The sequence below is a fragment of the Ambystoma mexicanum genome, chromosome 9, assembly GCF_040938575.1.
Source record: "Ambystoma mexicanum isolate Mex_15411 chromosome 9, UKY_AmexF1_1, whole genome shotgun sequence".
NCBI classification, from domain to species: Eukaryota; Metazoa; Chordata; class Amphibia; order Caudata; family Ambystomatidae; genus Ambystoma; species Ambystoma mexicanum.
The window spans coordinates 1317961008-1317975557 of record NC_090931.1 but is presented as its reverse complement, the minus strand read 5'-3'; the positions used below and the strand labels follow the sequence as shown (position 1 = coordinate 1317975557).

At 45.1% G+C, this 14550-nt stretch overlaps 1 protein-coding gene across 1 annotated transcript in view; it reads left to right on the top strand.

Moving 5' to 3' along the window:
- Positions 1-14347, top strand: part of SLC15A2 (solute carrier family 15 member 2) — a 384163-nt gene extending 369816 nt beyond the window's left edge. The window contains exon 23 of the mRNA XM_069616692.1: positions 6039-14347. Within this exon, the coding sequence (XP_069472793.1) occupies positions 6039-6230 (192 nt within the window). The 3' untranslated portion in view covers positions 6231-14347. The remainder of the gene's footprint in view (positions 1-6038) is intronic.
- The last annotated feature ends 203 nt before the right edge of the window (positions 14348-14550 follow it).

Below are 14550 nucleotides of genomic sequence, written 5' to 3'. Positions count from 1 at the left end.
TTGGTGCAGGTCTGTGAGCAGTTCGAGGCTTCAATCTGTTTGACAGACTCTTTACAAACAGCTGTGTATGAAAGTTTAACTCGTTCGCTGTTGCCTGCATCGATTTCCAAATACTCAAAGATATTGCATATGTTGGAACAACTCACGTAATAACCTACCCTTTCTACCCCCGCTTTCCACCCATGAAGATACCCCCTGTGAGACCATCCAGGCCCCAACATGAGAATTCCTCCACACCCACGAAGGGCATAAGCAGAGCCTCCCTTGGCTCTCAGGGCTCTGGCCCTTCAATGCCCAGTGCCCTTGCTACCTCACTCCCCGATCCCTAGAGGATATGCATGTCAATACGCTTCCTGTACATACCTTTTCACGTTCTGGCCACCTTACCTTTGTAGAAAGATTCAAGATTGATTTAGTTCTCTATATCTGTCCTCATGCAACTTGCTCTTCACTGGCATAGCTCCTTCTTCTTGCCAGGGCTGGTGCAACAATGTATGCCATCTCAGGCCAACACTCATGTGGGTGCCTCTGCATCCCTGGCAGTTGGAGCCACGTGCTTTTGGCACCCTTGGCAGCATCCTTGAAGTGCCTTATTTTAGTACCAAGCCTGCTTTTGTGCCAAATTGGACCTTTGCCAGGGGCGTAGCCAGGATTGTCTAACAAGTGGTGCCTGGAGCTAATGTAGTTGGGCCCACTGCACTTACATTAACATTTGTAAATACCCACACAGTGCTGCTGAGTGGGCATTTACAGATGTTGGTTGGGTCTTGCCCACTCGGGCCCTACCCTGTGTACGCTTCGCAACTCCACGCCTCTGACCTTAGAGTGGAATCAACCACATTTTTAGGATTTTAGGGCCTCTTTAGTTACCATCGCAGTAAAGATTCTGTCCTAGCATCTAACTGCAATCCAAACAGTTTTGTCCACCTGCATCTCACTTTCCTCTAAGATAAGTGTGTGCTTTGCCTCCTAGTTAGTTTGGTGAACATTGACAACTCAGCTGCATGATGATATGGCATGATTCCTTGGCCAATACAATGTAGTGGATCATGATGCCTCACTTCTTTAAGTATTTTCTCTGTCAAGGATGAGATGGACATGTTTAATAAAAGTCCTGTGTCCCTCTAGACATGAACTTTCTGTGATCACCCTATCCAGTGATATTGTAAGCCCTGATGTTATCTATTTGCTGGGCCACTGTTACTCAGGCTGAGTTTGCAAGACGTTGACTTATGGCTTTGATCGTGATGACGATGACTCCACAGCCCCGCTGTTGCACATTTACTTTAACCTCAGCGATGCTTTTGAGTAATTCTTCTCTGATTTTGTTGCAGTTAGGACAACTTCAGTCGGGTGGGTAACGTCGCACTTCCCCGTTTCCTTCCTGTTTGCTCTTGAGTAGGGGCCTTGTTTCCTTATCTTCTATTTTACCCTCACAAATACTGCTATGGGGGTTCAGATGAGAGTCTGTGTTTTCTGTCCATTTGATGACAAGGCCCCGGGGTGTATATATATATATCCTACTCCTTCCATGTCTCTTGAGGGTACTTCTTGCTTTCCTTGGTTGGAACATCAGGCTGTGTTTACTGACCGGAGTTTTTCATTGGCCCTTCCTTATTTTGGGGGCCTGCTCCTAATCCCACTTGGCACGCTTTGGCATGCATACCGAAGCTTGCAGGAATCAGGCATTCTCAGTCACATTGGTTGGTTTATTGGATTATTTGGGGTCGGGGTCACTTGTTGCAGTATTTGCATGCTTCGCCCACGGGAATATACCAAGAAGACCCTGGTTTCCATAATCTTTCAGCTACTAAAGCAACGTAGTTCTTTGTGATTTACTGCTCCGTTCCCCGTCTTCATTACCAAGGTAAGCCCGAAGTCTGGTAGGATTACTACATGCGTTGGTGAACCTTTCATATTATTTTCGACAGGTTATGATTTATGATGCTTTTTATATTCGACATTCTGTCTGTCTCCTTCACATCTATGGTTGTTTCATGGCACTCATCCCTATGCTCCTGGGAGCCTCAGTGTATCCCTTGGCTTCCTGGTCATGTTGTCAGGCAGGTGGTTGGTGGTCAGTCCATTTCAGGTCTCAAACCTTCTGACTGTCTGATGATTATGGCCCTTAGCTAGTTAATAAGTGACAGCCTGCTCTGCACGCAAACTACTACCATGGAGCCCCCCCTCTCCATGTGAAATGCCCTGGCCCTCCCCCTGCCGCACCTGGGACACCCCGAGGGTGCCACGTGCTATAGCCCTTTCACAGGCCCCTCCCGCTGATCCATCCCTTCTCATCCTTCCTTCTCCCCTCAGTACCCAGGGGCATACTCCTGCTGACGCAGATCTGCAAACAATGATTCCGCCCGCCCCTGGCAAAGCCACGGGCACACTGGTGGGTACTCTTTTTCTGGGGATCTCTCGCTGCCTCTTCTGAAGTGGACGCATTAAGAGAAGGAGGGTGTTCTTAGGTCAACTCCACCTGGCACAAGAGTAGCTAGCTGGTAACCACCGGTCTCCCAGAGCATGGCATACCTCAGTTGCTGCTGCTGGTCACAGGCACGCAGAATACTTCTCCTTTCTCCCTGCCAGCCTTCGTTGGGGTACAGCTGGTCTCTGGACACTACTACTGCTTTGTGGGGGCACCCGGCCTACAGATTACTTTACAGTGGCATTTCACTGGCTCTTCATGTTTTTGGATGTTTATTTATTTCCCAAAAATATCTTTCAAATGGCAGGACACAGTCAGTGTGTCCCTCACCATTGACTGTGCTGGCTTGAGCTGATGGGAGTTGTAGTCCAAAACATCAGGAGACCCATAAGTTGCAATTCTTTAATTGGAAGCGCATAAATATTTGCCACAAATATGTTAGAGTAAGCGAGCATAGCGAGCGAGGGAACCAAAACCAAACAAGGGGAGGGGGGTTTGGGGTTCTCCTTCATAGAACATTTGTTTAATAATGGGTTAAAATGGTGCCTTATGCAGCACGATTTCCATGCAAAATTTAGAAAAAAGACTGACAGTTTTTAATCGGTTTTGTAGGGTAACTAATGAAAAAAAAACAATAGATGCAAGTCACCAACAGTGCACAGGAGCATTTCCCCACTGCATTTTCATGATGCCTTTGTCCACAATATATGTCAGAATAAATGTTCATGCTGGCTGGGCCCATGGATTTCCCTGTTGGCTGCATCAATATATGCCAGCATTCCCATTTAAGGACATACTCATGTTTTCTTTGTCCATATTGCCAGTAATGATACTATAAGAAAACATGTCCACGTTGGCCATGCCAATACATGCCAGTATCCCCACGTAAGAACATACTCCTGTTGGCCACAATAATAAGGAATGCCCAATGTCAGAACTTCATTTTTAATATCTTACTATCCGGGGTATCCGGCATTTCCCGTGTCCTGATCAAGTGGTGACTCATATGCCCTGGAGGATGTTGCTCTTGTCCTCTTGTCAGCAGGTCTTGCTTCAGTTTGCTCTGGTGTCTCATGTGCCCTGGAGAAAGTTGCTCTTGTCCTCTGGTCGGCAAGTCATGCTGCTGTTTGTTCTGGTGTCTCATGTGCCCTGGAGGATGTTGCTCTTGTCCTCTGGTCGGCAAGTCTTGCTTCAGTTTGCTCTGGTGTCTCATGTGCCCTGGAGGATGTTGCTCTTGTCCTCTGGTCGGCAAGTCCTGCTTCAGTTTGCTATGGTGTCTCATGTGCCCTGGAGGATGTTGCTCTTGTCCTCTGGTCTGCAAGTCATGCTGCTGTTTGCTCTGGTGTCTCATGTGCCCTGGAGGATGTTGCTCTTGTCCTCTGGTCGGCAAGTCATGCTGCTGTGTGCTCTGGTGTCGCATGTGCCCTGGAGAAAGTTGCTCTTGTCCTCTGGTCGGCAAGTCATGCTGCTGTTTGCTCTGGTGTCTCATGTGCCCTGGAGGATGTTGCTCTTGTCCTCTGGTCGGCAAGTCATGCTGCTGTGTGCTCTGGTGTCTCATGTGGCCCTGGAGGATGTTGCTCTTGTCCTCTTGTCGGCAGGTCTTGCTTCAGTTTGCTCTGGTGTCTCATGTGCCCTGGAGGATGTTGCTCTTGTCCTCTGATCGGCAAGTCATGCTGCTGTTTGCTCTGGTGTCTCATGTGCCCTGGAGGATGTTGCTCTTGTCCTCTGGTCGGCAATTCATGCTGCTGTATGCTCTGGTGTCTCATGTGCCCTGGAGAAAGTTGCTCTTGTCCTCTGGTCGGCAAGTCATGCTGCTGTTTGCTCTGGTGTCTCATGTGCCCTGGAGGATGTTGCTCTTGTCCTCTGGTCGGCAAGTCATGCTGCTGTTTTTTCTGGTGTCTCATGTGCCCTGGAGGATGTTGCTCTTGTCCTCTGGTCGGCAAGTCTTGCTTCAGTTTGCTCTGGTGTCTCATGTGCCCTGGAGGATGTTGCTCTTGTCCTCTGGTCGGCAAGTCTTGCTTCAGTTTGCTCTGGTGTCTCATGTGCCCTGGAGGATGTTGCTCTTGTCCTCTGGTCTGCAAGTCATGCTGCTGTTTGCTCTGGTGTCTCATGTGCCCTGGAGGATGTTGCTCTTGTCCTCTGGTCAGAAAGTCATGCTGCTGTGTGCTCTGGTGTCTCATGTGCCCTGGAGGATGTTGCTCTTGTCCTCTTGTCGGCAGGTCTTGCTTCAGTTTGCTCTGGTGTCTCATGTGCCCTGGAGGATGTTGCTCTTGTCCTCTGGTTGGCAAGTCATGCTGCTGTTTGCTCTGGTGTCTCATGTACCCTGGAGGATGTTGCTCTTGTCCTCTTGTCGGCAGGTCTTGCTTCAGTTTGCTCTGGTGTCTCATGTGCCCTGGAGGATGTTGCTCTTGTCCTCTGGTCGGCAAGTCATGCTGCTGTTTGCTCTGGTGTCTCATGTGCCCTGGAGGATGTTGCTCTTGTCCTCTGGTCGGCAAGTCATGCTGCTGTTTGCTCTGGTGTCTCATGTGCCCTGTAGGATGTTGCTCTTGTCCTCTGGTCGGTAAGTCATGCTGCTGTTTTCTCTGGTGTCTCATGTGCCATGGAGGATCTTGCTCTTGTCCTCTGGTCGGCAAGTCATGCTGCTGTTTGCTCTGGTGTCTCATGTGCCCTGGAGGATGTTGCTCTTGTCCTCTTGTCGGCAAGTCTTGCTTCAGTTTGCTCTGGTGTCTCATGTGCCCTGGAGGATGTTGCTCTTGTCCTCTGGTTGGCAAGTCATGCTGCTGTTTGTTGTTGTGTTTCAAAAGCTCATGATATTGATTGTCACTTTGCTTTTTGTGCAGCATGTTTCAGTCACTCAATGGTTTCAGCACATTTGAGAAAATGTTCAAGAAAGATTGATTGATTGTGCTCTCTTATGAATGAATTTAAGGAAACTGTAATCTTGCCATTTCCCATATTTGGGGTGGCGCGCAACTTCTTTTTTTAACATGTTGTAGGTTTTTTCCATTTTATTTTATATAAGGTTTTTGCATCCAAACATAGACTGCGATCTTGCCCCAGACAAAAGAGAAATCCATGCAGAATTTGGTAGACGTGAGTTCAACGGTGTGGATTTGTATGCCGGACAAACATACACACATACATACATACATTCAGCTTTACATATAAAGATTATTTATGGTTTCAGAAATAGCCTGCTATAAAAACAGTTAGGTTCATGGTATTATTACTATGTCTGAGTTGGGACCGCTTTGTGATTGAACAAGCCATGTCCAGGCGTAAATCCATGGTAAGTCAGAGTTGCTTATGCTAACTTCCTTGTACATTGAATATCCCTATCCAGGTGTAAATCAATGGTAAGTCAGAGTTGATCATAGTAACTTCCTAGTGAATCGATTGTCCATCTCTAGATGTACGTCAATGATCACACTCATAGAAACATCTTCGTGAATCAGACCCTATGCATCACAAGTGGCTTCATTGATATGAACTGTAGCAATGCTTTGATATATTTTGGCAAATTGTGATGCGTATAAAGTAGCACATTTTCAGTGGAACGCGGCGCGTGCTTACGCGGCCTTACGATCTTATTTCATTGTCATTGCAGTGGGCCGAGTTTGTCTTGTTCGCCGCCCTGCTGTTTGCCGTGTGCATCATTTTCTCCATCATGGGCTACTTCTACGTCCCTGTAAAGCCTTCAGATTTGAAGGAAGAAGAACAGAGAGACAACGAAGAAAAGAAACAGCCACCGAGTGGTGGCAACGTGCTGCAGCTGATGGAGAAGAACACCAAGATGTAGCCTGCCCTTGTTTTACAGGGCATCCACTTCTATATGTGACCGATTTGGTTTTCAAATGACTGTTTTTACCATGAAGCTTCTGAAGAGTGGACCTTCAAGTGACGAAAAAAGCCTCGGCATGCATGCCCAAGCATGCTTCCATTCCATGAAACGTGGTCTCCACTGGCGAGGGCCGTGCAAACAGGCAACTGCAGAAAACCCCCACATGCTGCGGGTGGACTAATTCATGAAAGTGGCCCAGCCTGCGCCAGAGGATGTGCACGCTTAGATTCAGTTTTGTGCATCAGTCCACCTGCAGGGTGCTGGCAGGAGGCATGCGGCGGGAGTTGAAGCCGCAGATCAAAGTGCAACCAGAGTCCCTGCGGAATGCAGCATTCCCACAGGAGAAATCACAATCACAAAGCGCTCATGCTCAAGTAGAAAATGTATAGCTAATGATTAGCATGAGCGTTTCTATGTGTTTTCTACATGCCAGTCGCTGAAACCAAGGTGTAAATGTAACACAGCATTAGCCGTGACAGACCCTAGAAGACCCAATCTTCCAGGTGCGCTCACTGACTCCCATTGGGGTGGGGAAGTGACCCCCCCCCAATATGAGGTTTATAAACCAATGCATATCTAGGCGCCATAAACCTGTAAAACGCTTAGGTGTGCATACATGGCCTGGATGCAAATCCCTGTTGGCAAATTGTGCTTCACATCCCGTCCTCACAGTTCATTGTGAAATTGATCCCATTATGTTCCACTGTGGCCAAACTGAAGGACCCCAAGTGGTCAGCACTATCTTTTAACCACTCAAGTGTAATTGGCACTTCTTAGCAATGGAGGGAACGTTTCAGAAGTGAATAATAACAACATCTCAATCTGAGTCCTGCTCATTGTCCCCAGCAATGACTGATCGTAAACATGCGCATGATCGCGCTGCATGTTTAAGACGGTTGTCCATGAAAAGATCCAATAGAAAATACTGAGGCAGAAAATGCAGTCATGTAAGTACAACACCATGGTAGCAACCTTGGCTGATCCACGCACTTTTAACCACGAATATAAGGCCAATCTAAAATAAAAACAACTGCGAATAATACAAAACGTCCCTTGAGAACTAGCCTGAAAAATCAGCAAATTGACCTATGCCACAGAGACATTAGTAGCTGTCTTTTGGGGACCAATGGATTGTAGAAAGATATGTAAGCTCATCTGACAGGCAAAGAAAGAAAACTGAGGTTAAGGTCCAGGTACTCACAATAAACATCAAACATGCACCTGCAAATGAAATGGCAATTATTAAATGTAGGAGTTGCAATCCAAGAGGGATGTGGCTACAGCTCTTGGAACCAGAGGCATGGGACCCCCATTAACTCAGAATTCAGATCTCAAACTTACCGCCCAAAGAGCTCAAAACATTTCTCTTTCGTCAACCCTACAAATATGTCATCATTGTTCAACCTCACGCTCAAATAATTAAGGCTTTGTTTATGAAACGTTCCACCTGTAGCCACTCGTTGCGCCCTGCAGTGGCGTCACTGCTGCGTATGACACCTTATGGTGACCTTAATGAAAGGATCCCAGCACTCAATGTAATGGACTATATCCCTTGATGTATAAACAAGATGAGGCGGTGTCGAAACGCAATCAGCCCCACGCTCACAGAGTATGGATCATCTAGTCAAGGGACGTTTGACCCATCCTTGGTCCAGTTTCCAGAAGAGGAGACTTCCTACCAATGCTAGGCTTGTAAAGACTGCAGATCAGCATTACAGTGCCTGTATCATTTGTCCCATCTCCTTGGATTTCTAAGAAATGTGTGGTCAAGGCATAGTCAAATTAAATGAGTGCATATTTTTAATGGTTTCAACACTTTGATGAAGTATATAAAAGACGCATTTGAGATATAAAATATCCTTTCTAGGGCCAGACACATGGACGGATCAAACGTCACATCATTACATGACCCTAAGGTGACCATAAAGAAATAAATGCATTCTGAATACTTTGTCAAAGTAAATATACAAGGTATGGGGTATCCTCTTTTGTATTTAACTATGAGCTACGGAAGCTGGGAATCTCTACGTAGAGACACAGAACTTGACCGCGTCTGAAACCACACCCCAAGCAGCACTTGATTATCATAGACCACACTTGGCCCTGGTGACCTTTCCAATCGTCCTCTCCATGGAAGGCCATCTATGGATTTTCCATTTCTTTTAATCAATTATAATATTGGAATTTGATTGATTGATTTACTAAACCAGGTGGATAATGGGTGATCAGTCACTGAAAAGCATCTTGAAAGATCCATTTGAAGACATATCATTACATTCAACATTAGACTGTACGTTAATTTGCTCCTAGCCAGACTCATGAATTCTGAGATCATGGTTTTGACAGTGGTGATGAATTGTGGATGGTATCGGCCCATTACTGCGCAGACTGGCACTGCGACTCTTAAAATTGTCGAAGCAGTTACAACGGAATTAGGCAACATTATAGAAGGGGTGGGTTTGGGTATACAATAAAGTGCAGGGAAATGGGAGAACGGTGTGGGGGTCTCCCCGCCATCTAATTTTGCATAAATTCATTATAGGTTGGATCCAAACAAGCAAAAGTCTGCACCTCACCCACTTTGTTTGCTCACCTACTTAAGCTCATCTTCTCAGCTGGGCAAACATGGTTGTCATGTTTTGGACCCGCCGCCCTTAGGCCATGGATGTAAAGAGAGGGGACTACGATGGGCTGAATGAGGTGGCAGACTGACTTGAAAACCTTTATTTCAATCACCAAGTCACAAAGTAGTCAGTAGGTTATGTGTTTGTATTAAAAAAAGCAAACATCAATTTTTATGACAAATACAGATATTTAATGGGTATAACAAGCCAGGCTCCCCACACAATGTTCTGTGCAGGCAGAGGTGACATTTGGAATACACTGTTGGTTAAAGCTTTGTAGCCTTGTGGCAATGGGCAGTATTTATACTTGTTAAAGGGTCCATACAAGGATTCTTCAGCATGGGTACAGAGCTTGGTTGACTCTTGGTCTGCTAAGATTTCCTTGACCTTATTTGGAAGTTGCTCATATTCACAATGTCAGAAAAACAACTCAACCAACCGCGTGTTTTCTTCAAATGTTAAACATGTTTAGCAATCGAACCTGCATGAAACAACTGTAGGGGTGTAAGGCAGAATTTTTTGCTAATTCCACTAGATTGACCACTTTACAGAGGGGAGCAAACATAATGTTTTCCAAGTGTCTACGCTATTCAAATTAAATTCCACCTTACATGAAAACATTGCCTTGGTGATAAGAGTGTTCCTGCTGGTAAATCCAGCAGACCAGATTATTACCAATGTTGTGTTTGATGCCGCAATCTTCTCCACCGGGTTATGATTATTTTCCAGCCGTGGTGGTAAAAGGCATGAGATTTGGGCAGTACTCGAGTTCCCATACCTTTTACTGCCGCCGTCAGAAAATGTTTCTCGATCACCGCCATGTGCGCGTGCACGCACAGCAGTGACCACTGATGGTGGGAGCCATCTACAAACTTGGATGATGTCATTACAGTGACTCCTTATGGATTCCGCCTATACAAACGTGGAGGCTGTCATTACAGTGACTCCCTATGGATTCTACCTGTACAAACTTGGAGGTTGTCATTACAGTGACTCCATATGGATTCCGCCTGTACAAACTTGGAGGGTGTCATTACAGTGACTCCCTATGGATTCTACCTGTACAAACTTGGAGGCTGTCATTACAGTGACTCCCTATGGATTCTACCTGTACAAACTTGGAGGCTGGCATTACAGTGACTCCATATGGATTCCACATGATGTTTGCAGTTGTGTTAAGTAAGTACTAATCCACTTTTTTGTCTGCATCCAAATCTGATTTGTGTGGATGCACTGTTAACCGTCCCATGGCAGGGAAACATGCATATCATATTTTCTGCTCTGTTCCATGCCCTGTCAGAGGGAATCTGATCAATATGGCACAGCTCGGTGAAAAGTTGAGAATATGAGGAGCATCTCCTTTTGTTTGCATGGACAATCATGATGTATGGGCAGACATGTGACACTGGGCAATATCCATCATCAAAGCTAATTTGCTAATTTCACCGGTACGTCATATTTGCTCAAATCATCCCCTATTCTCTAATTTCAAACACCCATAAAACACCCATCCTTTAGCTAGCATGCTTTCTGCAGTGTGTCACTCATACCCAACAAGATAGATAGAAACTGAGGAGGGCCCAGTAACGCCATCCTCTGCCATTCTCAAAACATCTTTAGACCAGAGCACAAGCGGTCATGGGGAAAAGCTTGGAATCCGGGCTAGGGTCAGGTGTCCCCACTTTGTATTTGAAAAATGGCATACCCTGTGGGCACAGATTAGTGGGATGGATACATATGAGATTCATACCACTCGCTTTATTAATAAAATGTGTCATTTCATATCCATAGAGGATGTAGTCATGCTGAATGGATACAAAATGTTATTCAAACTGAGGTTTGCCATTGCCCTCTGGCATTGCCAACTCATGCGAAATGCTTACAAATATAAACAGGTGAATGCCATGAAATTGTAGATGGTCAGACATGTTTTGTCCTCTGAGTGTGTTACACAAAGAATCTTACCCCACTATATTGCAAAGCTAGATGTATTGTCTTTGCCAATGCATGATTAAACGGCAGCCATGATGGGCTGGGATCATCTATAGGGTTTATGTATGAGGCTAGCAATCGATCATAGGCACATCATTTCCCACATAAACAGTGGCAACCATAGACATTTGTAATAATAATAATGATCACAATACAAATAACAAACATAGTGCAATACATCTAAAAAGCAACATTTAAGAACTCTCTCCCTAACTCAAAGAGTTCTAGTTCCTGATACAAAATGGCTGCCACTAGAGCCATACTTTCACCATGATGTATTCTTTCTGGACACTGGAGCAGGTGATTCAAACCAGGGTCCCTCAATATTTTCAAGAGCGCAGCTAGAAAAATAAAGCTCCACCCGCATGACCCCCAAAAAAAGCTACAAAAAAGAGCTGGTGAGCGTATGGGCCAGAAGGGGAGGCTTGCTGAGGTATGCCATGTGGTTTGGATCCAGTTCACGATCCTGGAAAATGGTCATTCACTAAGGCCAATGTCAGGCGCCATTTTGTTTTGAGATGTTTTGTGTAGCTCTGCTGGTAATCAGGCCTTCTTGCTTAGATCTTTTGCCATAGATCCAGTCCACACTATCAAACATGGCAGCTGTTTATTTCACTTCTTATCAGGGACTGAGATACTGTCGCAGCATAAAGCACTGTACATGAAGTCAACCACGAAACCAGAGGCAATCGTTTTGAATCGGGGCCATCTCTAGCCATCGCAGAAACACATTCTTCAGTATTTTAGAAGCAATCGTTTTTTTATGATTTAAGAATCAAAAGAGAAAACCCTACCTCTAGGCTTCCGCTTTTAAATAAGATAACCTGTTTATGCACTTTATTTCAAGATTGAATGCTTGTGTTCTGCCTTCATTTTTTGGGGGAAAAGCGTCAGCATTTCGATCTATCATGGCATTCAAGAGCCCTAGGGATATCTTTCTGTTATCCAACTTGTCTGCTGTCAGCTTGATACTGGTGGCTGCCGACACTGAGAAAATCTACAGACTCAGGTTTTGCACGTATGTTCCCCGCATCCCCAAGTGTCTAAGAGCATGGAATCTCTTTTTGCAAATGTGCAGACACTTGGCAGCACACGGCCGGTCACCCCGAACCCATGCATAACTGCTCTGTGAGTTACAGGAGTTCCTACCACAGCTGTATGGGGCGATGCTCACAGCTTCAGCCTGGCTTTCTTGCACCAGCAACATCCAGGCGCATCCTATACAAATCGCAGCGGGTATGGCGTCAGCCATAATTGTAATGGTAGCAGCCAATTTAACAGTGGGTGTCACAAATGGTGACTCTGGCCTCATGTGCATATCACCATGGATTGTCCGAAAGCATGCTGCGAAGGGTCTGGAGATCCTGAAGGATCCAGCGTCAGTGCCATCACTGAATGCTTAGAGTGGATCACTGATCTGCCGTGTGTGGAGATGAATCCGAACGCGGGCAAGAGCCTAGTTGGCTGGTCATGCTATTGGATGTCCTTTCCTCCTCAGAGATCACTTGAGGGCAGAGGTTCATGGTGTCTTTTACTGAGGACACTTGGTTGGGCAGAGGACGACAAGCAAAGAACCGCTAGCCACCCAATCCCCTTGCTTCTTTCTTGAATGACTATGAGTCAGGGCAGCTGGACCAGGAGGTGCTTAGCAGTGAACACTCCACTGTCCCAGAATGTATGCATTCATTTCCAACTGAACATTATCAATCGAAACACATACTCAAGTGCAATTATTGGATTTTTGATGATGTATATGATTTATTAAGGTTAAAGTTGTGTAGCTTACCATAGCCTTCTGCGGAAGACCAGTCAAGTAGCTAACTACAACACAACCAAATTGTTTTATGCTATTTTAATACATGTACTTTGTCTAGTTTAAGTAACACTATTTTCTTTCACTGTATATTTTGAGAAGATACTCTGTAAAAATGAAACAATGGCTTTCTTCACTTTATAGTTTTAAGATCAGCCAACATCCCCTCAGCCACACCTCAAGCCCCATCGTGACCACACATCTCTTCCTTTACCAGTAAGGTAGCTCAGTGGTTTGAGCAGTCGCTGCTGCCCGCTGCAGCGATCTGTGTGTGATCTGCAGATCACATTTACGAATCCCAGCAAGTTCAACTCAGCCTTTCATCCTTCCGAAATATGTTCTATGTAAAGCACTTACTTACACGCTATATGAATATCACATCGTTTTTGCTTACCGGCCACATCCATCTCTCAGAACCACAGCAAAAGATGGGCCGACTGCACCTCTGCCCGCTGCACCGCTAGAATCCTACTGAACCATAATCCTCTGAAAAACCCTTCAAAATCCAAAATGTAAGCAAACATCTGTAAATATCAAAAAGGTACAGATTTTTTATGACAAAAAGTATGTTGTGCGTACCAATGGTTCTGTGTCGAATTGTAAAGTAATGAACCATTGCCACTCTACCAAATGTGAATTGTATCACCCTCTTGAGTTTATTGTGTGGTATGCAAATGAATAAATATAACTTAAAATCATACAGTCTCAACTTTTGGGGGACGTCTCCGGACACCCTTTGTTTTAACGTTGTAACCTCTTGCATGTGAAATTCTTACCCATGATGCCATTAGCAAAGAAAAATGTAAATGCTTTTTTTACAGACAAATTGTAAGCAGTCCTTATTGGGTACAAAAGGCCTTTGTTATCAGACCTATTGTCTACAATAGTTGTCTCCGCACTTTCAGATCTAGAGGTTTAAGGGCTCGATTCATTAAATATTTGCCAAAGTTCAAAGTGAATCAGGGTTTGTGTCGGCAGCGCAAAGTCACTTTTCAGCAGTGCAAATTCACTTTGAACCAGGAAATATTCCATGAATCGGGCCCTTAATGTTTGTATCAGCGTTTAAACCGGCCTGTTATTCATTGGGTTCGGGGCGTGGATGTGCACGAGCCAGAAAGAGACCATTAGAGAGTAAATGTGCCACAACACCATCCCTGACGTCACGAACTACACTAGACAGTCTTTGACCTGAAAGGTCGTTCCACCTCCTAGCTATTCTGACGTCACTGAACCAGTCACAGCCCAATGCCAAGCCAAATACGTGTAAGACACGCCCTTTCTCCGTGTACATTTCGGTGGGAGTAGCTTTCTGGTTTTGTTGCCAGCAGCATACTACATGCTGTAAAAAGTGAAACTGCAAAACCCAGAATCCAAATCGTTTTTTGGCCGAAGAGCCAGGACTGGCTCTTAATGATCTCGTCACATGGGTCTAGTTAGCATCTATGCAAATATGTCACAAGGCTCTTGCTCAACAGATCCTGCCGTTTCCGTCAGGGTGCACAAGGGTGATATTGATCCACGCATGATATTTTGTTATTGCAAGATATTCTTTGTAAAGTTGTATCTGAATTTTAAATGCTTTGATTATGAATTATCAATTATTCCACTTAACATTTTTTGTTAATAAAAAATATTGTTCATAAGGGTTGGAAGCAGTCATGTGCTCACTTTGGGAATTCGCGTAAATGCCATGTTCCAACACAATGTATTCAAATTCTTTGGGGTTGAGGAAGACAACTGCTAAAATAATGGTTCCTGTGGCTAGCAGCCATTTTTAGTTTTGCCTATTAGGTGACACTGAAAGCGCTTCTTGTCAGCTGAAACTATTTTCATGGAGGCGTTTCCAAGA